The sequence below is a fragment of the Barbatula barbatula genome, assembly GCF_947034865.1.
Source record: "Barbatula barbatula genome assembly, chromosome: 19".
Classification (NCBI taxonomy): domain Eukaryota; kingdom Metazoa; phylum Chordata; class Actinopteri; order Cypriniformes; family Nemacheilidae; genus Barbatula; species Barbatula barbatula.
Window position 1 is genome coordinate 1,171,062 of NC_136782.1, and position 26,344 is coordinate 1,197,405.

General features: G+C 51.8%; 1 protein-coding gene across 1 annotated transcript in view; it reads left to right on the top strand.

Annotated features, from left to right (window-relative positions):
- The first annotated feature begins 22,465 nt into the window (after positions 1 to 22,465).
- The window catches only part of aadac (arylacetamide deacetylase), a 68,493-nt gene continuing 64,614 nt past the window's right edge, over positions 22,466 to 26,344 (top strand). Inside the window, exons 1-2 of the mRNA XM_079481088.1 lie at positions 22,466 to 23,631; positions 24,166 to 24,946. Of these exons, the coding sequence (XP_079337214.1) occupies positions 24,806 to 24,946 (141 nt within the window). The 5' untranslated portion in view covers positions 22,466 to 23,631; positions 24,166 to 24,805. The remainder of the gene's footprint in view (positions 23,632 to 24,165; positions 24,947 to 26,344) is intronic.

The window sequence follows — 26,344 nt, forward strand, 5'->3', positions numbered from 1 at the left end:
ATTATACAATATATTTTTAGGTCATGACATAACGGCAAAGTGCGTCCTACGCAGGTTTCGCTTGAGACCGGATAAAAGTGCAGACGGCAGGGCGTGGTTAGGAGTGCATAGATGGCTGTCTAGCGCGACACTCGCGAGAAGCTCTTCACTGAGTTTGGCATTTTTCTTTTTGTTCAAGTTAGTCTTTTTTGTGTGTGTTTGATACTCGCTTGCTTGTTTACTGCCGGTCTGTAAGGACGATGATCGTGCCATAGCAAATTCCGCAGACCAGCTGTGACTCCGTGATCTGGCAGTTGCTGCTTGGTGACATGGTATCTCTTGAATGGAAGAACTGTAAAGTGTCATCGGAGTTTGTTTTGTTGACCACTGTTTTTCCCATTACTTGAATTTGTGAATTTAGTTCCCTTTCTGTCGGTCTCTCGACGTTGTGTCGAAGCCGACAGATGGGGTTCGCCCTTGAGAACCAATCATCTCTGACTATTTTGAAAAGGCCAATGAAATTGGCGAATGAAATTTGCATGCCGGGCTCCGCCCCCGGATATCCGGGTATAAAAGGGGAGCCGGCGTGCTCATTCATTCACCTTTTGTTCTTCGGAGCCTTCGCATCTGATGACATTCTTCGAATTGCCGATTTCTACGACGCGGTGCAGCGGAGATTCCCCTGGGCGTCCTGGCAGTTCCTGAGGTATTTTTCTAAAAGAGCAATTTCCTCAGCGTGGCATTGCCCGCTGATCTCTTGGGTGCAGTACACTCATCGAGGACGGGGACGGACACGGTGGTTGCCGCAAGTGTTCGGGGGTCCGACCACTGTGGCAGCCTCGTGGATTCGTCCTGCCCGCACGGCGCGCGGATGGTTATTCAGACGTTGCGTCACTGCGCGCGGATGGCTAGTCAGACGTTGCGTCACTGCGGGCGGACGGCTATTCAGACGTTGCGTCACGTTGGCTATGTTCTGTCAAGAGCAAGCCACCACCTCGTTTGCTTCCCGTTCTGTGACCGCAGCGGCTACGGCCCTGCCGTCAGCGGCGGCGAGCAGCGAGGGTGATGTGGGGATTATCGTGAGCGTTAATCCGTCAGCCGGTCGGCTCGCGGACCGCTCGCGCCCCGTCTTGCTTGTTTAGCAGTTCCCCAAGGATGGTCCTAAGCCATCTTATTCCTCAGCCACGTGCTCGGACACGAGCCGTGGAGATGAGGTGTCTCTTGCAACATCGGAGCGCGACCTGCTGGCATCAGACTCTGGCGATTCCCTGAAGCTCCCTCCCTCGGGAGGTCGAGCACAGGTGAGAGCAGACGTCAAGATGTCAGCCATGCTCGCTCGGACCGCCGTGAGCGTCGGGTTGCGGTGCAGCCCTGGTGCTCGCGGCTGGGTACTCGCACATTGGGCCCGGCTCAAGTGCCAAGTTTTACCGAGCTGCATAAGGAGTTCAGTAGGACCTGGAGCGCCCCCTTCGGCGCGTTTCCGTCCAGCTGACTCTATCGCCCTCTCTTCCCTCGGGGCGGGGGGGCAGCTAGGGACTATGTCAATGCACCCTGGGTGGAGTATGCAGTCGCGGGTATCCGCAGACGGCGGCCACCTGGGGAGCTTGACCTAGGCTCACCGTCCAGGGCATGTAAGGTCTCGACATCTCTGGTGTTGAGGCTGGCAGTGCCGTGGACCAAGCTGCCTCCACTCTTACGCCATGGCCATCCTGCAGGCCAGGGCGCTAAAGAGAGCCCCACGGGGTAAGACCGGCCCAAGTAGTGCCGCCGCCGACTGGCCCTCCGGGGACCGCGGTGGCAGCGCAGGCTGGGTCGGACGATGTCCACATCAGTGGCCCGGAAAGATGCCTCGGACCCAATCTTGCGCAGGGGGGCGAGCTCGAGAAAGGCCACTTTCCCGACTCCCCTCTCGCAAGGTCGGCTGATTGGTGGCGCTGTCAAGGACTGCTCCAGCAGCCTTTTGACAGTGTAGAAACAGACCGGCCTGCTGTGACCCGGCCGCCTTTCGGCCGGCGAGGTCTCGCACGTGGTCTGCCCCCAGCAGCCCTGGCCTTCTCCAGCGTCGACTCCGGTTCCGGTGCCCCCGCAGGTGGCTCCCCGGAGGAAGACGTCGAGAGAAGGACCACCTAGAGAGATTGAACAATCGGGCCCGACCCAGCCTTGGTTGCTGGATGGTCGGAATGGGGCGGTCCCTGCCGTGTCCCAAACACCTTCTGGGCCCCTTCGGGGGCCTAGTGCCCGCCTTCTCACAAGGAGAGGTCTCTCTCTGGGTCCCACTTGCAGCCGCTCTCACCCTCTGGAAGATGGTGTTCTGCAACTCGACGTTGCGTCGTGGCGGCACGCAATGACGAGTATAAGGCAGCCCTCAGCACTCTCGCTTCGACGGTGCGTCGAGCTGCGCCATCGCCTGGCAGGTGATTTAGCGGAGCCGTTCCCCCCGGGGGGAACAGCACTGCTAGTCATTGAACCAACCCCCGCGGGTTGATGAAGTAGATCGCAGCCCCCCCTGTGAGGTCTCTGGGTGCTTGGTTAGCATTTCAAACCATCACGGTGGCTGGGAGTGTGGTCCGTCTCGGCATTCGATCCAGCTCGCCAGACCTCAGCAGAGGCAGGAATGTTCCTGTGCTCCAGGCCGGGGCTGCCACCCCTCTGGCGAAGGCGATCGAACCGTCCCCTCGGCCGAGATGTCCAGTGGCTTCGACAGCCGCACTTCATCATCCCCAAAACCAGGAGTCGCTGCATACCTTGAGCAGCACCTTGCAAGGGTGCCGTTCGGGAGGCGCAGAAGCGCGTCCTGGTGTCTGTCAGACGCCAGGAGTGGTTCATGACAACTGACCGCATACTCTCATGTACAGTTTCCCTCGGCACTGTCGTTAACGGGTCAGCCGGGAAAAAGAGAGCAGCTCTCCCTGGCGCGCACAGTCAGTGCTGAGCTGCTTGAACTTTCAGGCAGCAGCCAGTGGTCCCCTGAAATCAGTTTCAGAGGCTCCTGGGCATGGTGTCCTCGGGGGTGGCCTGTCCCCCTCGGGTTGACGCACATGGGACCGCGACAGCACTGACTACAGAGATGAGTTCCCTGGAGAGCGTGGCGCACTGGCAGTAGGCGTATCGTCATTACGCCTGCTGCCGTCGCATCCTAACCCCGAGCAGGTCTTGAGGCCGGTCGTGTGCAACGGGCGCGCAGTGTCGGGTCGCTGGACGGGCCCCCGCCTGCGTTGGCAGATCACTGCCTTCAAGTTGCTAGCTGTCCTGCTTGCACTGATGAGGCTCCGGCCTCTCGTGCAGAGCCAGCGTACTGGCCCAGACAGCACGACCGGCGTAGCATACTAAACCTCAGGGTGGCATTCGCTCGCTGCAGACATCGCAACTCGCCCAAAAACGCCTCCTCCCGTGGAGACAGCAGGTGGCAAAGCCCCTGCAGGTCACATGCCCACCGGGTGTCCTGAACCAGACAGCCAAGCGCTCTCTCGTCAGTTGACACCTCGTGGGAAGTGACGACTCCACCCCTGGTGGAGACAGCAGGTGGCAAGAGCCCCTGCAGGTCAAACGCCCACCAGGTGTCCTGAACCAGACAGCCAAGCGCTCTCTCGTCAGTTGACACCCCATGGGAAGTGATGACTCCACCCCTGCAGGCTGGCCTGGGTGTGGTTTGGGCGGGCACAGGGGGACCTGTTGCCTCCCTGAACACCACCCAGTACCGCTGGGCACTCCTTGGACGAGGACCCCCTCGACACGGAGGCCCTAGCGCGCAGCCTCCAGTGGAGACAGCAGGTGGCAAAGCCCCTGCAGGTCAAACGCCACCAGGTGTCCTGAACCAGACAGCCAAGCGCTCTCTCGTCAGTTGACACCCCGTGGGAAGTGACGACTCCACCCCTGGTGGAGACAGCAGGTGGCAAAGCCCCTGCAGGTAAAACGCCCACCAGGTGTCCTGAACCAGACAGCCAAGCGCTCTCTCGTCAGTTGACATCCCGTGGGAAGTGATGACTCCACCCCTCCGGGCCGGCTTGGGTGTGGTTTGGGCGGGCACAGGGGGACCTGTTGCCTCGCTGAACACCACCCAGTGCCGCTGGTCACTCCCTGGTCGAGGCCCCCCCCTCGACACGGAGGCCCTAGCGTGCAGCTGGCCGCGGGACAAGCGGAACTACGCTTCCCCCCAGTGAGCTTCATTGCACAGGTCCTGTGCAAGGTCTGGGAAGGGAGTATCAAGTGCTGCTAGTTGCGCCTTACGGGCCCAACTACACTTGGTCCTCGGAGCTAATACTCCTGACGACAACTCCCCCTGGCCAAATCCCCTGGCGAAGGGCCTACTCGCAGGGGATGGACACGTTGTGGCATTCGAGCCGGACCTCTGGGTCTGGCTCCTGGATGGGACGAGGAGTTCCTGGATGATCTACCCCCCACAGTGGTGGAGACTGTCACTCAGGCAAGGGCCATGCCCACAAGGCTGGATGCCTTTAGGTGGCGCCCCTTCTCGTCCTGGTGCTCTTCTCGAGGAGAAGACCCGCGGAATTGCTCGCTCAGGAACGTGCTGTCCTATTGCAGGAGAGGCTGGGGAGTAATCTCCCCTTCCACATTGGAGCGTGGGTACCCGCTGTCGCGGTTATCACGTACCAGTTGCTGGTGAGCCTCTGGGGCGGCATGACCTGATTATTAGGTTCCTCTAGGGCGCGAGGGGCTAAGGCCTCGTCCGCGCCCCGTACCCTCTTGGGACCTTAAGGTGGACCTTTGGGTCCCCTTTTTTCGGGCCCTGCGGAGAGCCCCCTTCCTCGTTCTGCGAGGGGGGTTGGCTCTCCTGCTGGGGCTCGAGTCCATCCAGAGGGTGAGGCACCTGCAAGCATTCCGTGTCCACCGATTGCCAAAATTCAGGCCCGGTGACTCTCACGTGATCCTGAGACCCCGGCCGACTTACGTGCCCAAAGTTCCGCCGCCCCCCTTTTGGGAACTAGGTGGTGAACTTGCAGGCGCTCCCACACCGGGAGAAGGACCCAACCTGTACGTGGGGTGTCCAGTAAGCACATTGCGCCTCTACTCGAACCACACAGAGGGCTTCAAGGCCCTCAGCAGCTCTTGTCTGTTTTGGAGGTCAGCAACGGGAGTGCTGTCTCCGAGGAGACTTGTCGCGCTGGATCGCACACGCCGTCACTACGGCGTGCCGATCCTAGCCCGTGCCCATTTGAGTGACGGTACACTCCGCTCGGGGTGTGGCCTCCTCGTGGGCATCTGCTCAGTGCGCCTCTCTGGCAGACATCTGTAGAGTTGCGGGTTGGGCTACGCTATACCTCGCAGAGGCTTGCAAACCTCCGTGGGGACTCGGCAGCTTGAGTCTTGCCAACAGGTAAGACCAGCAGTTGTGGGGCATACGCCTGCGCATAGCGCCATTCCCCTTCTTAGGTGGATCAGTGCGCTATGGGCTGCCTCCCTTCTTTCCCCAAGGGTGAAGAATAGGCAGTCCGTCCATCCATCAATAAGCACTCAGGGCGGCGGGCTCGGCGGAGCAGCCCTGCCGCCTATGGCCGGGTATCAAGCTGAGTTATTACATATATCTCTAACCGGACCTAGTGCCCCACACGTAGTAACTCCCCACTAGGGTGGTTCCGTCTGAGATGTCATCATGAGATGGTTCCCCGCGTGGCAACCCATGACCTCCCCCAGGTGGACATCCACCTTGCGGCATTCCGCACATACCTCCCATGAGTTCTCCCCTATTTGGTGAGACCATGTTGGTGTCTCCACTGTACTCCCCCCTAGGGTGGGAAGTGGTCTCCGTAGCGCACGTCCTCATTGAAGGAACAGCGCTTACCCAGTAGCCCTACAACTGGATGGCCCTCGCCAATGGGGCCGTCTGAGTTGGCAGAGGGCAGGGGCTACTCATCTTTGCCAAAAGCTCTGGGAGCCCCTGCCTGCCCACTGGAAGGTTACAAATTTCGCGATAGCGCTCACGTGTGGCTCGCCCAGGCCGGTCAACGTCGCTTCGCTAGAGATTGTGACGCGGCTAGTGCCGTCGCGTTTTCAATAGGAACCCCATCTGTCGACTTCGACACAACGTCGAGAGACCGACAGAAAGGGAACGTCTCGGTTACGTATGTAACCTCTGTTCCCTGATGGAGGGAACAAGACGTTGTGTCCTTCTTGCCACGACAATAGCCGTCCGCTGCAGCAGTCACGAGATGCTCTCAGGCTCCTCAGCACAAAAGGTGAATGAATGCGGCACGCCGGCTCCCCTTTTATACCCGGATATCCGGGGGCGGAGCCCGGCATGCAAATTTCATTCGCCAATTTCATTGGCCTTTTCAAAATAGCCAGAGATGATTGGTTCTCAAGGGCGAACCCCATCTGTCGGCTTCGACACAACGTCTTGTTCCCTCCATCAGGGAACAGAGGTTACATACGTAACCGAGACGTTTTCTAGTATTTGAACTCTGTTGATTGTGTCTTGTAGTATTTGTTTGAGTCCATTTGTTATACTTTTTTGTTTTCCTTTTGTTTCATGAGTTCGCCCCCGCAAATTCTGGCTGCAGGTAATTAGGATTTATGCGTATTTGGCGTACTGTCCGGGGAGAGGGCTCCGGGCTCTGAGCTCCCGTCCGAGCCCGGAGCGCTCCCCCTTTTACCGGGAAGGGAGCCCAGAGCCCGGACCGAGCCCGAGCCCTGAGCGCCTATCCCCCCAAAAGTTGCGGACGGCACCGGACAGTGCACGGTGCTGGGCCCTGATGACCCCCAAAAGATGCAGAAATCCGGTGGACCACGGCCGGCGCTTCGGCTGGGCGGGTTGGGTAGGAAGGTTGAGATTTCTTGGCATGGCCTGCGGCAGTTTCTGGGAAGCAAAGCGGAGGTTTAGAAGCGGTGAGTGCTCGGCGATATTGGTGTCGAGTGTGAGATTCCTGTAGTTCTGAATGCGCTGGTTCCTGAGGCTGTTATCACTGCATGCTCTGTGCGCTGGCTCCTGGGGCTGGCGCTACGGTGAGGCCAGTACCCTTAAGCGACCAATGCGCGTTGTGTGACCGATGCATGAAATAGCTTGTGCTCTTGTGTAACCAATGCGTGTTGCATGACCAATGCGCGTAGGTGACTTGGGCCCTTGTGCGACCAATGCGCAATGTGTGACCAATGCGCGTAGGTGACTTGGGCCCTTGTGCGACCAATGCGCAATGTGTGACCAATGCACGTAGATGACTTGGGCCCTTGTGCGACCAATGCGCGTTGCGTGACCAATGCGCGAGTGTGACTGGGACCCTTGTGCGACCAATGCGCGTTGCGTGACCAATGCACATAGGTGGCTTGGGCCCTTGTGTGACCAATGCGCGTTGCGTGACCAATGCACGAGTGTGACTGGGGCCCTTGTGCGACCAATGCGCGTTGCGTGACCAATGCACGAGTGTGAATGGGACCCTTGTTCGACCAATGCGCGTTGCGTGACCAATGCACGTAGGTGGCTTGGGCCCTTGTGCGACTAATGCGCGTTGCGTGACCAATGCACGAGTGTGACTGGGAACCTTGTGCGACGAATGCGCGTTGCGTGACCAATGCACGTTGTGTGACTGGGAACCTAGTGCGACCCGTACGCGATGTGTGGCCAATGGTGTGTGGTGCTGGAGGGAGCGAGCTGCCGAATGGCAGAAGGGAGGGTGCTTGGGGGGTGAGCCCTGGGCGGAATGCTTATGTGAGTTGGCTGACGAGGGTTCGGTGGGATTCTCTGATGTGTGCGTGATCCGACCGGATCTAAGTTTTGAAGGCCTCGGAAGACCAGCGCCCGAGTGCCTGGATTTGGGGTTGCGAAAGTCCCCTCTGGGCGGCGGTGGTGGCGACGCCTATCCGGAAGGAGTGGGTGGAGAACTGGCCTGCGCCTACGCCTGATAGTTGAAGGATGGCTCGGAGGTGTTTCTGAAAACTAAATCTGGTGAAGGGGCGGTTAAAGTCGTCGGCGAAAAGGGGTTCGAGGGGAGAGCGGATCCGGGAGCGCCTGAGGCGTAGATAGGCCAGGAGGGTCTGGTAGGGTTGAATGGGTGACGGGAGGTTGAATATGTAAATGTGGTGGCCCTCCTTTGTTTGATCGGATTTGCTTTGTTTTATAAGGAATGAGATGGTGTCGTTGTCTAGCACTGTGAGGTCTGAAAAGGTGGGGTGGATCTTATGGTTGGAAATGGAGGAGCTGAGAAATTCTGAGCCGCGTAGGAAGCCAAAAAAGGCCAGGATAAACATTGCGTCTAGTGTGCGTGCTATATGGGTTGAGAGGTAGCCTTTGCGGAGAGTTGTGATGCACTTGGTGAGAATTTCGAGTGTGAGGGGTTTCCTGGCGTCTGGGGTGGTGGGGTGAGTTCTATGGATGCTTTTAATCAGTAAAGCGAGCTGGGGGGCATTTATGGCGGGGGAGGGCAGGCCGAATATCAATTTGTGAAAGAATTGAATTCCACTTAAATAGCCCTTAATAGAGGTGATTTGGAGTTTTTTGTTAATATTGAGGTGGGATACGAAGGAGGATACGGTGAGGAAGGAGAAATCTGGAAACGGAAGATTGTATGAATTGTGAAAGAGTTTGAAGCATTTCCAAGCCGTAAGGTAGGACTGCAGGGTCCTGGGGACACGGCCTGGAGGATGCTGTTGAGGGAGGAGTCTAGGAGGGATCTCAGAGGGTGGTTCATGGGAATATTAATTCCGAATAAGGAGGCACTGGTGTGGGTACCGGGTCCGCGTAAGGCGCCAGCCGTCTGAATTTCTGCAATGAGAAGCGGGAAAGGGAGTCAGCGATTTGATTTTTTGCCCCGGGTACGTGTGTAGCGGTACTGATGAACTGAGCGCACGCGGAAATCCAAACTAGCCTTCTAATGAGCCGGGTGAGCGCGGAGGAATGGGAACGCCCCTTGTTAATGCAGTATACTGTCGCCTCGTTATCTCAATGTACCATGATGCTGGCCAATGACCATTCTCCTCCCCATAAGTATGCGGCGACGACTAAGGGGTATAATTCGAAGAGCGCAGAGGATTGGAGATGTTGGGGTAGGTCTGTGAGTTGAGTGGGCCATGTCGATGCGAACCAGCGCCCTCGGTAATAACCTCCGAAGCCGACTGATGGAGCGGCATCTGTATAGAGCTGGGTATTGATAGGATGGGAAATTGCGTCGTTGTAGAAAAAAGACATGCCGTTCCATTGGGCTAGGAAGGATATCCACAGGTTGAGTTCGTTTGTGCATGGTTGATCTAATAAAATCTGATCCTCTAACGCTTGGACGGAGGAGGCGAGTTTGAGTAGATGGGAGACGAAGGGGCGACCCTGCGGGATAATGCTCATGGCGAAGTTTAGGTGGCCGACATAGAGAGGAGCTCGCGTTTTTAGCATTTTGGGTTATTTCGGAGATGCGTGGCGATCAGGGTTATGCAGTCGATTTTTTCTTAACTGAGTCTAGTTTAATGCCCAGGAATTCGATACTGGTGTCGGGACCCGCGGTTTTGTCCTGGGCAAGGGGGACTCCTAGGTCGGAGAAGACCTTTTGGACGGTTATCAGGTGCGCGGCAGGAATGGCGTTGGGAGGCGAAACTATCAGAAAATCGTCTAATAGGTGGATGATGTAGGGGATCGAGTAGTTGTTCAGGAGAATCCAGCAAATTGCTTCTGATTTGTGGGGGGAGGAAAGGTCGATGATTAAGCGTTTTTTGCCAGAAAATTGGGCTGACGCGGTACCGATTGAACGGGGGTAGCGTGAAAGGACCGATCATAAATTTTGAGTCGACCTCCTTTAAGACCAGACTGTCGACGGTGTTGGCGCAGATTGGAGATTAGGGCATATGTTATTGAATTGACGAGGGGTTCCGACGCCTGGGTCGGAGCCGTGCGTGAGGCCTGAGCGCAAGTATTCTGTAAATGTGGGGTCTGGGTGGTGGCGCAGTTCTACTGAAAAGCGGAGCACATTAACAGACGACAATGAATAGTGTTGAGTTTTTATTGTCAGATTTAAAAACGGGACAAATAAGGCGGGCGTGCACGCCGCCGCAAAAGTTGCAAACATGGAGGAAGTGGCAGCACTGTCTAACACATCTATTGGAGTTGAGGGATAAACAGACACTGGTGTTTGGATGTTGGGCGGGAATACGACGAAGGGAAGCTGGAGCTGAGGATTGATGGTGCAGGACGTAGCTTTTTGATTTGGGATGGGTGTTTGCAGAACGCGAAGGGGAGGGAGGGTGGACTAAGGGGCACGCATTTGTGACGTGGGAGGATGATCTGCACACCGCGCAGGAGATATTGGGGCAGTTTAGAAAAACGCGGTTGTGCAGGTCTGTATCCAGTGCTCCCCAGTACGGGCACTGGTTCCAATGAACTACGCGGATTGAGCATTTGGCTGAGAACAACTTATGATATGTGTAGAAATGGGAACCGCCGTAAGAAAGCGCGAGCTCCGCGATTATAGCGAGGTAATCGCTGAGCTCGCGTCTCCTGTGTGGCTGAGCTGAGCATATGACCATGGTGAAGCGATTGAAGGCGATTGTGAATTCGGTGAACGAGAGTATACGGGATGAGTGTTGTGCTGGGTTTTTGAGTGTGACTGAGAACGGACCGCAGTCGATTTCACGGTCTGGGGCGGGCGGGGGGAGAATGGAGAGAAGAGACGCTAGGTCGAAATCCTCACCTGACAGGATCTGTGCTCTGAGGGCATTGGAGACTGGAGGTGGTTCCCGAACTGGTGCGTTGAGCGGGGCTGCCATTTGGGTAGCCGTCAGAAGGGAGAAGGAAGACCGGGCCTGGGGAGGGAAAACAGGGAGGGTATGGGGGCAGCTGCTGCCGCGTGCTGGTAGTTGGGGACGTCCGGGGCTGTTGAGGAGGGAAAAGGAGGAAAGATAGAGGGACAAAAAGATGCCCACGACGCTGGCTGAGCGGTGCTCGCACTACCGTCGGCTGCTGGAGCTGGGGCAGAGGGAAACAAAAGGGGAGGGGGCATGGGCGGGTGGGAAGAGGCGTACGCATGCACCGCCGTGGGGAGGATGGGAATGGGGGGGAGTAGGGAGGGAAGTGTAGAGGGAAACCTGGCCCTGCTCTGTCAGCTGCTCTGTCAGAGGCGTGGCCTCTTTGGCTGGCGCGCGGGCTGGGCATCTTGTGGGTGGTGCGAGGTCACCGCTCGGTGAGGAGTCGTTCGAGTCATCCTCCCGGACTTGGCTCCTGCTTGCTGGAGTGGTGCAGCGTCTCTTCCTGGCGGGTGGTGGGCTTGGAGCCACCTCCGGGTGGGGATGCGGATGTTTCCGGGACCGGCTGGCTATGTTTGATGAGGTACTTTGCCGGCCGGTCCGCGCCTTGGGCTGTTCAGAGATGAGTAGGTTGTATAACTCAGGTTTTTTGAGTCTCCTGGCATACTGGATGTTAGCGTCTTCAAGAGCTCGTTTAAGCGCGGGGATCGTCCATTCCTCTGTGGGCGGGATTAAGCGAGATGCTGGAGAATGGGTTGACGCTGTGGAAGACCCGGAAGACATGGGAAGGGAAGGCGTCCTGGTCGTTTTGCTTCTTGGGGTGCTGGCTGCCTCGCGGAATGGAGGACGGCCGCGAGGTGTAAAAGTAGACGGTTTCTCTGTCGAGGGTCGGCTTGGTTTTGCGCTTCCAGGTAGCGATCGGATTTTTGTTTGTCTGCTCCCTGCTCGCGGATGATGCGGCTGAGGGGTTTTGCTCGCTTGAGGAGTCTTCGCCTGACGTTTCTGGGGCAGGGGTAACATTGGAGGTAAAGGAAGATAATTTCCTGGACTCTGCCATGGTTTCCGCTGCGGATCGATGCGAAATCGGACGAGATGATTGAGGTGAGGAGCTTCTCTATATTTATGTGTTCAGCTGACGCTGTTTGGATAATTAGTCTGATTAGCGATTATGTGCTCAGTGTGCGGTAATTTGCGAGGGCTACTCCCGAACTTTGTTTATTAAACATCATTTGTTTTGTTCGTTTGGCTGTAGCCGCCATTTCTAGGTTAATAGTCCCCTTGGCCACTAGAGGGTGGTGTATTGCAGTGAAGACACAAAGTGGATTTATTGATGCTGTTGATATTACGTGTGTGCTGTGATTTGATTTCTTGGCTTGTACTAATCATGGCCAAGGGTGGTTGTTTTATATCTGCCTAGAACCTTGTCCGTTAGACACGATGTGCTGGCTACAGCCTATCTGTTAATTGTTTTGATTTTGTGTTACATGTTTGGTTGCCACCTGAGTCAGGTGGTTATCTTGCTGTTGTGGTTAAATAAATTAATTGAAGCCATATTCAAACACACAGTCTGAAGTGTTCATTCCTTTGACAACTTGAGCGGGCTTATTACCTTGATTGGTAATTAGGGTGTAAGCATGTACCTTAAGGCTTTTCTGTAGCTCAGTGGTTAGTGCATGACGCTAGCAATACCAAGGCCTTGGGTTCGATCCCAGGGATTACACAAACTGTATTCAAATACAATATACAATGTATAGTATGATGCAATGTAAGTTGCTTTGGATAAATGCGTAAATGTAATGTTAGCAATTTACAATTCTGTGACGTCATTAACTGCCATAGTAGGAAAAATGTTATGGTAGTCAAAGGTGCCCCAGAACTGTTTGTTTTCCTAAATTCTTCAAAATATGAACTTTTTTTCCTAATGGAAAATTGCTAACATTCTTACAAATATCTTTCTTTGTGTTTAACAGAACAAATATATTTTATAGGTTTGAAGCAACACTAGGGTGTGTAAATGATGACAGAATTTTCATTTTTGATTAAACTAGCCCTAAAATAAGCAGAAGAAATATTGTTGGTACAACAGAGGAGACACAGGGTTTATATAATCATTTGACCCAAGATTTAAAGATTGGACCAAAGCCAAACATCTGAAGGGTATGGAAGAGTAATCCCACTCCACCCGGTCAAAAGCCTTCTCTGGATCGAGGGAGATCAAACCTTTAGGTAAAGAGCCTTACTTTCTTCTGTTTCAGGCTTCATTCATATGTGTTATGGAAACCTATTCAAATCGCATTTCTGGTGTTTCCGTATTAGTCTGAACGCCCTGATTGATATGAGTAGCTTTAGGTTTACGTTACGTTCTCATGCCACATGAAACCTTATGTTGAAACGTAAGCATGTCAGACGTCTTTGCAGATATAAGGCTTCTATGTTGTTGTCTGTATGCTGGAGGAGACTTTACACAGCACTGCTCAGATTGATCGGCATATGACATCACCATACGGTGATAGGGACCACAGAGCATTGCCTTAGTTCAATTAAGATATTCATGTCGCTTTTATAAAATGCCTTAGAAGAATACATTACTGGTGTGCATCTTGAGACAAAACATTGGCACTGATATATTTTTAAGATATATCAGGGCAAGTCATATTCATTTAAGACCGGTAAAACATTAGTTTTAGTCTGGGACTAGCCTTAAGCCTTGTCTGTGAAACCGGGCCGTATAGTTTGGTGAAGACTGGCCTGAATCAAATGATTCATATTTAACAAAAGGTGAGCTAATTGTCTAGAAAATTCAGTATAAAAATTCAGCTGGAAGGCCATCTGGCCCAAGTCTTTTACCACACTGCATTGCTGAAATAGCAATTTGAACTTCTTCTAAAGAAATAGGTCTGTCCAAAATTGCACAGCAACAGTGCTGATGCAAGGTAATGAGAGATTTCTGCAAAAAATTTGGATCTCCACACAATCAGAGAGATTTTTTAAAAACAATCACCAATAAAACTCCATAAATGGATTATTGGTATCATAATGATTTGACAAGAGTGTTTTATGTATTTTGATATCTCGTATGGTTTCCCAATCTTCTTGCCTAAACTGGTGGGCTAAAAGCATGTGTGCCTTCTCTCCATACTCATAATAAGCATGCCTTGATTTAAACATTATCTCCTCAGTGACAACCGTAGAGAAAGTGTTGAAATCAGTTTTTAAGAGAAGACTATTTTTATGTATATTGTGTGATGGGTTATTTACATATTGATTTTCTAATTGGGAGATACGATCTGTCAGGTCTGCCATATATCCTCTCTGCTTTCTTTTTTCAAATGATATATAAGATGTAATTTCTCCTCTTATGCAGTCTTTGAATGTTTCCCAACATGCTATGCGATATATCCGGGGTGGTATTCATGCTGATAAAAAGTATATTTGGGAAGAAATAATATGGACTAAATCCTCAATAGTTCAAAGGCGAATATACAGCCTCTATAGTGGACGTTGAGAGCATTTGCATTCAAATCTTAGGCCTAAAGTAAAAGGATAATGATCTGAAATGACAATTGCAATATAAATACAATGTTGAACCATTGGTAAGAGCTTTTTATCAATTAAAAATTAATCAATGTAAGAAAAATACTGATGAACTTGAGAAAAGAAGGAGTAGCCTTGTGTAGATGGATTAAGCATAATCCTAAAGTCAAGTCAAATCAGCTTTATTTATATAGCGCTTTTTAAAATTTTCATTGTTACAAAGCAGCTGTACAAGAAAACATTGAGTATAAGTAAAACATAAAAGGTTGTGGAAGTCAAAACACAGGTCAAATATCAGACACACAATAAATTCCTATATGCAGAGTTAATTAAATAAGACTATCAAATTCTAGCAGCCCCCCCGGCCAGACAAACAGAAAACGTCTCGGTTACGTATGTAACCTCCGTTCCCTGATGGAGGGAACGAGACGTTGTGTCGACAGAATGGGGTTTGACTTGAGAACCTACCTTCTCTGACTGACTTGAACAGGCCAATGAAAATTGGCGAATGAAATTTGCATGCCGGACTCCGCCCCCGGATATCCGGGTATAAAAGGGAGCCGGCGTGCCGCATTCATTCACCTTTTGTGCTGAGGAGCCTGAGGATCTTGCCCCCACTGCTGCAGCGGGCGGCCAGCGTTGTGGCATGAAGGACACAACGTCTCGTTCCCCCCATCAGGGAACGGAGGTTACATACGTAACCGAGACGTTCCCTTTCTGTCGGTCTCTCGACGTTGTGTCGACAGAATGGGGTTCCTCGGAAAACGCCACAGCGCTGTGCCGCGTCACAATTCCTTGCGAAGCGACGCTGACTGGCCTGGGCGTGTCAGACGTGAGCGCTTAGCATGAATTGGAACCTTCCAGCGGAAGGGAAGGAGTCCAGAGCTTTCAAAAAAGATGGGAGCCCCTTCCACCGGCCGTCACGGACGGCGGCCTAGTTCTCTTAACAGCGAGAAGCCGCCCGGCACCGTAAGGCCACTGGGAAGCGTCATTCCCCCCTGAGGGAACGCGCTACGGAGACCACTTCCTACCGCAGGGAGGAGCTTTAGTGGAGATTCACACACGGTCTCACCGGATAGGGGAGAGCACGTGGGAGACATGCAGACACGAGATGGTGTCGCGAGCAGGTGAAGTACACCTGGGAGAGGTCATGGGCCATCGATTGAGAGCCATTCATGAGAAGACAACAGACGGAACCGCCCTGTGGGGGGGTTACTACGTGTGGAGCACTAGGCCTTGTTTGAGTCACTGCTAGAGCTCAGAAACAGGCCAAGGGAGGCAGGGCTGCTCCGCCGAGGAGTGCTTAGTGATGGATGGAATGCCTACTCTTCGCCCACGTGGGGGGAAGAGGGGAGGCTGCATAGCACCACGTCTCACCTATGGAGGAGTGCTATCGCAGGCGTACGCCCACCGGCTGCCGGACTTACCTGGCGGTGTCTCGTAAGACTCCGGCTGATACCGTTTCCACGCGGAGGCTGTAGAACCTCGCGAAGGTGCTGGGCGTAGCCCAACCCGCAGCTCTACATACGTCTGCCAGAGGGGCGCTCTGAGCCAGTGCCCACGAGGAGGCCACACAAAAAAGCTGCTCAGAGCTCCAGAGGCTCTGCGTGCGGTCCAGGCAGAGGCGCAGCGCGCGCACTGGACACAACACAGAAGGGGTTGGGTCTTCCTCCCCAGAAGGGAGCGCCTGCAGGTTCACCACCTGGTCCCGAAAGGGAGTGGTGGGAACTTTGGGCACGTAGCCAGGCCGGGGTCTCAGGATAACGTGAGATTGACCAGGCCCGAACTCTAGGCAATCCGTGGCCACGAAAAATGCATTTAGGTCCCCTACCCTCTTGGCGAGCGCCACTAGGAGAGCCGTCTTCATCGAGAGATGAGAAAGAGTGGCATCTCCGAGGGGCTCGACGGGGGGCCTCTGGAGGCCCGCCAGGACCACATTGAGGTCCCAAGAGGGAACGGAGCGCGGACGGGCTGAATTCAGCCTCCTCGCGCCCCTCAGGAACCTAATGACCAGGTCGTGCTGTCCCAGAGACTTCCCACTAACTGGTCCGTGATGAGCGGCAATAGCGGCTACATACACCTTCAGCGTGGAAGGGGAGAGATTGCTCTCGAGTCTCGACTGCAGGAAGGACAGCTCGCTCCCGATCGAGCATATCCGTGGGTCTTCTCCACGAGAAGCGTATAACCGCCTCGTGGCCAGGGCCCTAGCCTGAGTAATGGTTTCCACCACCGCTGGGGGTAGACCACTCAGGATCTCCTCGTCCCGTCCAGGAGCCAGACATGGAGGTTCCAGAGGTCTGGTCTCGGATGCCACAACGTGCCCTTCCCCTGAGAAAGAGGTCCTTCGTCAGGGGAATCGGCCAGGGGGGAGTTGTCGTCAGGAGCATTAGCTCCGAGAACCAAGTCCGGTTGGGCCAGTAAGGCGCAACTAGTAGCACTTGATGCTCCTCTTCCCTGACTTTGCACAAGACGTGTGCAATGAGGCTCACTGGGGGGAAGGCGTACTTCCGCTTGTCCCGTGGCCAGCTGTGCGCCAGGGCATCCGTGCCGAGGGGGCCCTCGGTCAGGGAGTACCAAAGCGGGCAATGGGTGGTGTCCAGGGAGGCGAACAGGTCCACCTGTGCCTGCCCGAACTGCACCCAAATGAGCTGGACTGCGCGGGGGTGGAGCGGCCACTCTCCGCGGGGCGTCGACTGACGAGAGAGCGCATCGGCTGTCTGGTTCAGGTCGCCCGGGATGTGCGTGGCTAACAGAGACTTCATCACCTGCTGGCTCCACATATATGCCACGGCAGTCGTGCTGTCCAACCGGGCCAGCACGTGCTTGTCCTGCACGAGGGGAAGGAACCTCCTCAGTGCAAGCAGCACCGCCAACAACTCTAGGCGATTGATATGCCAGCGCAGGCGGGGGCCCGTACAGAGACCCGACACTGCGTGCCCGTTGCACACAGCACCCCAACCCTGCAGGGAGGCGTCTGTCGTCACCACGACGCGCCTCGAAACCTGCGCAGAAAGGTCATTGAAGACCATGGGGTTAGGGTGCGCCGGCAGAAGGGCGTGATCGCGACGTGCCTGTTGCCGGTGTGCCACGCACTCCAAGGAACTCTGCTCTGTAGCCAGTGCTGTAGCGGTCTCATGCGCATCAACCCGAGGGGGACCCCCCCCCGCCGAGGATGCCATGTGTCCCAGGAGCCTCTGAAAACGTTTCAGCCGGACCGCTGGCTGCTGCCTGAAGTTCCTCAGGCAGGTCAGCACTGACTGGCCACGCTCGGAAGAAAGACGTGCAGTCATGGAGACAGAGTCGAGTTCCATACCGAGGAAAAGGATGCTCTGCACAGGGGAGAGCTTGCTCTTCTCTCGGTTGACCTGCAACCCCAAATGGTCTAGGTGCCGGAGCACCAGGTCCCTGTGTGTACACAACAGATCTCGCCAGTGCGCCAAGATGAGCCAGTCGTCGAGCTAGTTGAGTATGCGCACCCCCTGCTCCCTGACGGGAGTGAGGGCGGCCTCCACGACCTTCGTAAAGACTCGAGGAGACAGGGACAGACCAAATGGGAGGACGCGGTACTGATATGCCTGTCCCTCGAAAGCGAACCGTAGGAACGGCCGGTGACGAGGGAGGATGGACACATGGAAGTACGCGTCCTTCAGGTCGATCGCCATGAACCAATCCTGACGCCTGACGGACGTCAGAATGCGCTTCTGCGTTAGCATCCTGAACAGCAGCTTGTGTAGGTGCTTGTTCAGGGTACGCAGGTCCAAGATGGGGCGCAACCCGCCACTTTTCTTGGGGACAATGAAATACGGGCTGTAAAACCCGGAGTACATCTCGGCCAGAGGGACGAGCTCGATCGCCCCCTTCGCCAGAAGGGTAGCGACCTCGGCCCGAAGCACGGGAGCATCAGAACGTCAGAATGCGCTTCTGCGTTAGCATCCTGAACAGCAGCTTGTGTAGGTGCTTGTTCAGGGTACGCAGGTCCAAGATGGGGCGCAACCCGCCACTTTTCTTGGGGACAATGAAATACGGGCTGTAAAACCCGGAGTACATCTCGGCCAGAGGGACGAGCTCGATCGCCCCCTTCGCCAGAAGGGTAGCGACCTCGGCCCGAAGCACGGGAGCATCTACTCCCACTGATGTGAAGAGGATGCCCCGAAACTTGGGTGGGCGATTGGCGAACTGAATCGCATAGCCGAGACGGATCGTTCTCTGTAGCCACCGTGCTGGTCTGGGAAGAGCCAACCAGGCTCCCAGGTACCGAGACAGGGGGACCAGAGGTTCGATCTGATTCATTGCCCCCGTGGGGGGTGGTTCGATGGCTGGCAGTACGGCTCCCTCGACGCGGGGGGGACCCCGGGGAGGAGAGCGGCTCTGCCGAGGTGCCTGTCGGGCGATATCGCGGCATACCGCACCGTCTGACTGAGGGTGCTGGTGGCCACTGAGCGTATACCCAACCGTGTGTCTCGCCGAAACACAACGTGGGGTTGCCGAGCACCGTCCTGCGGAGGGTGAGAGCGGCTGTGAGAAAGACCCAGGGAGAGAGAAAGCTCTTTCTGTGAGAATGTGGGCACCAGGCCCTGAAAGGGGCCCAGCTGGTGTTGTTGGGACGGGGCAGGCACCGTCCCAGTCCGACCCTCTAGCGATGTAGTTGCTTGGATCGGGCCCGGTGAACTCGATCTCCCTGGGTTCACCCCGTCAGAACACTTCTGCTTCCGCGGAGCGTTGGGGAAGAGGCGGTGCGGTGCACTGCAGCCCAATACTCGCGGCGGCCCGGGAAAGCATGGCTGACATCTCGACGCCGCTTCATCCTGAGCTCGACCCCCCGGGGGAGGAAGCTCCAAGGAATCGGCGATGCCGGATGCCAGGAGGTCGCCCTCCGATGCTGCGAGCGACATCTCATCGTCGTCACGCCCCATGTCCGAGTGCGTGACGGAGGGACAAGGCGGCGTACCGCCTTTTCCGGGACGGTCAGACGAGCGAGGCGGGGCGTGAACGGTCCGCGAGCCGATGGCTGACGGATTGAGGCTCACGGTAATTCCCCGATCACCCCCGGTGCTCGCCGAAGCGGACGGCAGGGCTGATGCCACTGCTGCCGCAGAACGGGAAGCACTCGAGGTGGCGGCTGATTCTCGGAAGAACGCAGCTACCCGTGACCGCAACGTCTGAATTACCATCCGCCCGCAGTGCGGGCAAGATGTATCCACAAACGCTGCCTCAGCGTGCTGGAGTCCCAGACACACGAGGCAGACATCGTGTCCGTCCCATTCCTCGATGAGTGCGCCGCACCCACGAGCACAGCGGGACATGCCGCGCTGAAGAAACACTAAGCCCTGAAAAGGGCTCGCTCTTTAGAGAGATGCCTTGGAAGTTGCCGAGACGCCCAGGGGAAGTCACAGGAAAAGGGACAATCCGCTGCACCACGTCGTAAGACCAGCAACACGTAGATAGTATCTGCAGAGTCGTCAGCATCAGGATGCGAAGGCTCCGAAGAACAAAAGGTGAATGAATGCGGCACGCCGGCTCCCTTTTATACCCGGATATCCGGGGGCGGAGTCCGGCATGCAAATTTAATTCGCCAATTTTCATTGGCCTGTTCAAGTCAGTCAGAGAAGGTAGGTTCTCAAGTCAAACCCCATTCTGTCGACACAACGTCGAGAGACCGACAGAAAGGGAACAATGTATTATTTTTGCTGACTTTGACAGGGTTGTTCTTTGAAAATCTCTGTCAAGTTGAAGATTTTGGCAGCGATTGAAATCTCCCCCAATAATCTTATAACTTGAATGTATGGTTTGGTAAGATAGAGAAGAATTTAATAAAAAAGATATCATCATCAAAGTTGGGTCCAAAGGTTTTAGCCAACGCTTAAACAGCAGCCCAGATACAATGATGTACCTACTATTACAATCAGCCAGGATGCCAGATGGGTTAAAATAAATATCTTTACGAATAAGGATCTACGGGTGAACAAGGAGTGAAAGGATTCTGTGACCCCACTTCTGCAAAATTGATTGTGGTCAAAGACATTAGGGTGCATTTCTGGCAAAAAGGCTATTTTACCTTGTAAACAATCTAGATGAGTTATCACTTTATTTAGATTAGAAGGAAGACCAAGACCCTTCACATTCCACCTTACAAAATGAATGACCCTGTTAATGGAGACAGAAGTAAGACAAATCTATTCAAGATATTTTGGATTGTGCAATGTGCAATATATAACCACAACACAGGAAAAAAACATATCCCTGAACCAGGTTTATACAAGTATCCATATGGCAAGAAAACACAGATGATAAACTTGCCGTCTAGGATTCGCTGGCAGGAAATTAACTACATGTGTCATCAGGTGAACAAACAATGATTAATTACACACACCCTAGTATAGGTGTCTATCCGATACACACACGAAATAAAGTCGCAAAATCTCCCTGAACATTCTGTAGATGTTTTCGCACGTCAATGAAAGCTGCTAGTTTCTTGGCTTCGCTAGCTTTAATATCAGGCAAGATAAAGACATGTTTTCCTTGCATATAAGCCTTCCATTTTGGAGAATTTGTTCATGGATGTGGAAGAAGTGGACCCTGATAATGAAGGGCCTGTGGGGCTGGGCAGTTGACAGGGTTTTGGGCTTTAGCTGGAGTGACTTATGAGCTCGATCGAGGAACGGCTTTTCTTTCAAGTTCAACAGGTCGTGCAAAAAGCTTGAAATAAATTCCATCGGATGACTGCCCTCTTCTCCCTGTTAATACCAATTACTCCAATGTTAGTTCTCCTTGATCTGCTTTTAAGATCCTCGCATTTCAAAGACAAAGTATTTGCCTCTGTCTTAAGTTTGGCCACAGTTCTCACGAAAAAGCAAGAGACAGAACCCAGATGCAGGCAGCTTCAGGATAACAAAGTCTTTATTAAACAAACAGGGGAAAACTAGATCCCACAAGAGGGTCAAATGACATGAAACTAGACAACTGGCAATAAACAGACTTGACTAGTCTTAGACAATAACCTTGACAAAAACTTGACTTGGCTTGGCTAGAATTGCTTTCACACAAAACACGAGGGACTGTCACGATCCTGACACAAGACTAGTAAAGCCTGAATGAGCAAGGCAGCATCGTGATAACAGTAATTTCAAGGCGTACAAGCGTGTGGCTGTCACAGAGTCCTCAGCTGCACTTCTTGCGAACCAAGCGACTGCTGTAATGTGGCAACAGCCGAAGTCAACTCCGTTGATGTCTGATTGAAGACCACTGATCGCAATGTCAATCTTAACACAGATGTAATTTTCGATGGATTAGAGGGATTGTTTGAGCCTTTTAGCTGAGAGTAACTCCCCCTGGGAAGTATGCCTACCTCTCGAGTCAGCCCAGCAAAAGTTAGCTGTGTTAGCCCACATCTCATTTTCATTACAAAAACGTCCACATCATGTTCATGCAACAGCCCCCACACCAGGGCATAAACTAAAAGGTAAGGTTAGTATTAATCCAACTAACCTTTCTGTTATTAAGATTTAGATTTTACATTTCTTCAATGAAACAAAAAGACTGTTTGTAGATGCAGTTATGTTAAAAATAATAACAGTCCAACATCACTCACCAGATCAGTCACTGTTTTCACTGAGGTCAACCATATCAAACGCAGCACTGATATCACGAATCATCAATACAGAGTTTCCAAGTCTAAAAAATATAATTGAGCACCTCCACCAGTGCTGTGCCTTGACTTAATACCAGATTGAAACACCTCAGTTATGGAGTTCGACCACAGGTGGTCTTGGAGTTGCTTGAAAATTATTTGGGTCGTCCATAGGGAGGTTTGGCCATTTTAGCAGAGGAGTCACAACAGCTTGTTTAAAATCAGTTGGACAGATTGATCAGCCCTGGCGAAGGCATTTGTTGAATAATAGCAGTTATAGTATGATGGAGTTAAATTCGAGAGGTCAATCATTCTGTGAAAAAACTTATGTCAAACAAGTGGTCTTTATTTAAGGACGAAGGCAGCAAATGTTGTACTGTGCATTTCTCTCTGAAAATAAGTAAAATGAGTTGTTTAGATATTTTTCAGAAGAACAGCGTACTTTTTTAAAAAATGTATAAAAAAAAGTGTGGCTAAACAACTAAATATTAGTTCAGTCGTTAATAAGAACGCTTAACCTTCAAGCATTTTTCATTTAATACAGTAAACGCTGGACTTTGTAAATAAAAATGCTATTTCTTTCGAACAGCCTAACATACTCTTTTCTCCACTTTCTGTTGAATGATATAAATTCTTTTTTTTTCATGTTTTGGAAATGCGGCACAAGTGTTTTCGCTAGTTTCAGCCCGATGCAGTTCTAATTTTCCCTTCATGCGCCTCATTATTTAAATAGCAAATGTATTTGCACCCATTTGTACACCCATGGGCGTCCTGGTCTAAAAAAAGAGATGTGTTCAGGAACATTGTTTGTTCATTTCTATTTTGAGGAACTGAAATAAACTACACCAAAGACCGACTCAAACCTGGTCAATGGTGCCATATGTTTTTGGTTATTTAAAGTGCGTATTAGTAATATGCACCTATAGGCGAGTGCACAGCGCTTGTACATTCTGCTGATTACACAAAATCGTTACATCACTGTTCTTTTCACACTGCATGACTATCTGGGGGAGCATTAGGTTGCTGAAGTATTCACATGCTTGCTGATGTTGTGGTCTCCTAGCCGAACCTCATTTTGCCTTGTATCTTGCAATCTCATTGCCTGTAGGTCTTCGCGGATGTATTTTTCAGTCAGAACCAATTTCACACAGCAGGATTTTGACAGGTTGTGGCGAGCAAAGTAACGACACGTAAACAGAAGTGGCAAAACACAACCCCGGGGGGTCTCTTTATTTTAAATGTCCGTGGGAACAGGAAAAGGAAATCAGGGAACAGTGTCTTCCTGGCCACGGCAACACAGTCCCGGATTTGGTCCGTGGGGTATTTAGGTTATTCTCGTCGGTGAGGTTCGACTGGCGGCGTCGCGTCAGTCATCCGATCCTTGACAATATAAAAGAAAACCACCAGATGTTCGGGATTATTGCCTGTGTGGCGCTTGCTCACCGTGGCTTCTGTGTTTCCCCGTTTTATAGTGGCTCTGATGAGCCGCAGCTGGTAACGAGCAGCAGGTGTGCCGCTCTAATCTCCTCCGTCCCCATGGCGACGCTAATTGCACAAGGGGAGACTCGTCACACAGGTGCATATATTTAGCTTGCCAAATATTAAATGGGCGTCTGTGAAGCGTTGCCCTCTCTCTCAGATTGTGTCTTTGATAATTCACGATGTATGATTGTCACTCATGTGAACAAGCACCGATTTCCCTCCGATTCCTTAAAAAATGTCAGCTACTGAAAATCGGGGACAAAATGATGCATTGGGAACTCGGCATAAGGGCGTGTTGTGCATGGTCTAAAGCGCACAGCGCAGGTGCACTCAGGGTGTGTCCGAATCCAATTTTTTTATGAGGAAAACTGTAAGGGCGCACAGGAGCATGGTCTAAATGGGTTGTCCCGATTATGGTGCAATTTCAACTAATGCACTTTTGACTTTATGGGCCCTGTCGTACACCCGGCGCAAGCGTTTTTGCTAGCCCGACGCAGATCAAATTTTTCCATCCTGTGCCAATATTTGTTTAGTTATTTAAAGAGAGCGTTAGTAATATGCGCCTATAGTTGGGTGCACAGTGCTCGTTCATTCTGCTTATAATAATTAATTGTCAAAATCGGGACAACCTGTTTAGACCATGCACACCGACTGTTTTCCCGCCGTTAAACTAGCAAAAGTGGATTTGGACATGCCCTGAGTGCACCTGCGCTTTAAATCATACGCTTTGATCGTGTAAATAGGGCCCTAGACTAGTCTATTTTTAGTTCCTCAAAATAGCAACGCGCTAACAATGTGCCTTAAAACACCTCTTTTTTAGACCAGCATGGGCGCACAAATGCTTTTGCTATTTTAACAACGCGGCGCAGGACAGGAAAATGAGAACGCTTCGGGCTGAAACTAGCAAAAACACTTGCGTTGCGTCTTGCACCTTTCAGTCAAACCGATTGCTTAGAAATGTATCGTATATGATAAAAAGAACACCCAATTTCTTAAATGGTTCTGGACTGAAAAAGAACACTTTTAGCACTTTTTTATATAGGCCAGAATTCACGTATTATGGTGTATTTAATAAACTTCTTTGCATGTCCATTTTGTTTAGTGTCGTAGCTAAATATATGGCTCTGGAATGACACAAGAGCTGATAATATCTCGTCAGTATGGAAAGGAGAGGAGGGGCATCCCCCCTGCGATGAGCCGTGAGGGTATCTGAGGAATTTGAGAAGACCCTCTGACCAGTACTGGCGCTGAAGCTCAGTCGTGTTTCAACTCAAGCACGCGCACAGGGCTCCTCGCTTCACATCACCATCAGATGACACTAACACGTGTTGTCATATCGCGCTGGCGCCAGGCCAAAATTAATCCAGGATTAACACGCAGACGACTCAATGACTACAAACTCAGCTGACGGACGCTATTTCGGTCGCAGAAGGCAGAAGACTCGCGTGAAACGAAACAGCGGAGCCCATAGAAACCAACAAAAGGAGAAAATCTGAATCTAATAGCGACATGAGATCTAAAGGAGTGTTCCTGGTGGTGTTACTGAGTGCGTTAACAGCTTATTACGTTTATTCACCCATTCCCAATAACATAGAGGAGAGATGGAAACTCATGCTCACGGACTCGTTCTTCAGAAGTTTGAGCCACTTGGTAAGTTTATTTCGTGTTTATTATCTGATCACAGCGCGCGCATAGCCTACTTCTATGTTATGCAAACTTTCGGATCGTTTTTCGTAAACAAGGTGTGTAGGCTGTGCGTGGGCTCAGTGATGACGCGTCATCGCGTGTTTATATTTCGGAGGCGTATGTCTCAGGATGGGTGTGTACAGATTATGTCAATCCTTAATCCAAGTATTCTAGTGTAGGCTATAGACTTTATATAGTTAACGTCATTTTGCATTTAATAGCCAATACGTATTATTATCCTATTATCCAGATTCTACATAACATGGTGATCACTTCTGCTGAAGGCATAGCTTTTCAAAGCATGAATCGTTTTATCTTGATGTTCCAAATTCATGACTTTCATGCCTAGAACATTTAAGTCGATGTTAGGAAGAATATGAAGTCTCAGTGACATTCACTGGCATTATATGTAAATAAGCTGTTGATTCCCTTGGCTTTAGGTGTTTCACATGTAAATGAAAAAAATTATACTTTTATGTAAATTGTTGTCTTTACCCGAATGCTGTCTTCAGTGGCGCCCCAGAAAATTTTAATGGGGTGGCCACTAGGAGGCTACAGCAAAATCTTGGGGTGGCACCAAAAACAATCAAAAAATTCAGTGTAATGTGTGTTATAATTGTTTACGTTTGTTTTCTGGTTAATGTAACAATATGAATTTAGCCTCTTCTTACAGCAGCTGGAATGTAATTAATACAGTAGACTACTGTATGGCATACATACCGGTTAACGTTTGTCGTCTCTAAAAAAGGTGAAGAATAGATGCTCTCCTGAGTCTTGTAATTGAATCCGTCAGTCCTGCTCTTGCACTTGCACTGACTGAGCAGTCAAAGACCGAAGCAATAGGAGAGGGGGAGGGGCAGTGAAACAGCTACTCTGGTGGCGCCAATCAATCTACAATTTTCTTATTTCACTTCACGAACTATTGAAAATTTACATTATGTATTCAAATTAATAATACCCACTGCAAAATCACACTAGGGGTGGCCAGAGTTTATACAGTTGTGGCCGTGGCCACCCCTTGGGGGCGGTCTTCTGGGTCTTTTTGACCCGCATATGACATTTGCTTAAATAAAAAAAAATCTTTGACAAAATGACACTATACCTTGGAAACTGGTCAATAACTTCTAGATCTACAAGACATTTTTCTTTTTGATGATATATTGATATAATGTTGATGTGGAAAAAGTCACACTCGTCGCCATTGGGGTCTTTGGAGACCCAGCTTAGAAAATGAAAAAAAAATATCTTCAAAATCAGACACAACGCAATCACACATAGACAGCAATAAAGTGACAGACTTCCAACAATGCAAAAAATGCAAAATGATCGTGCTTAAACACGCACAGAGAGAGATAGAGATGA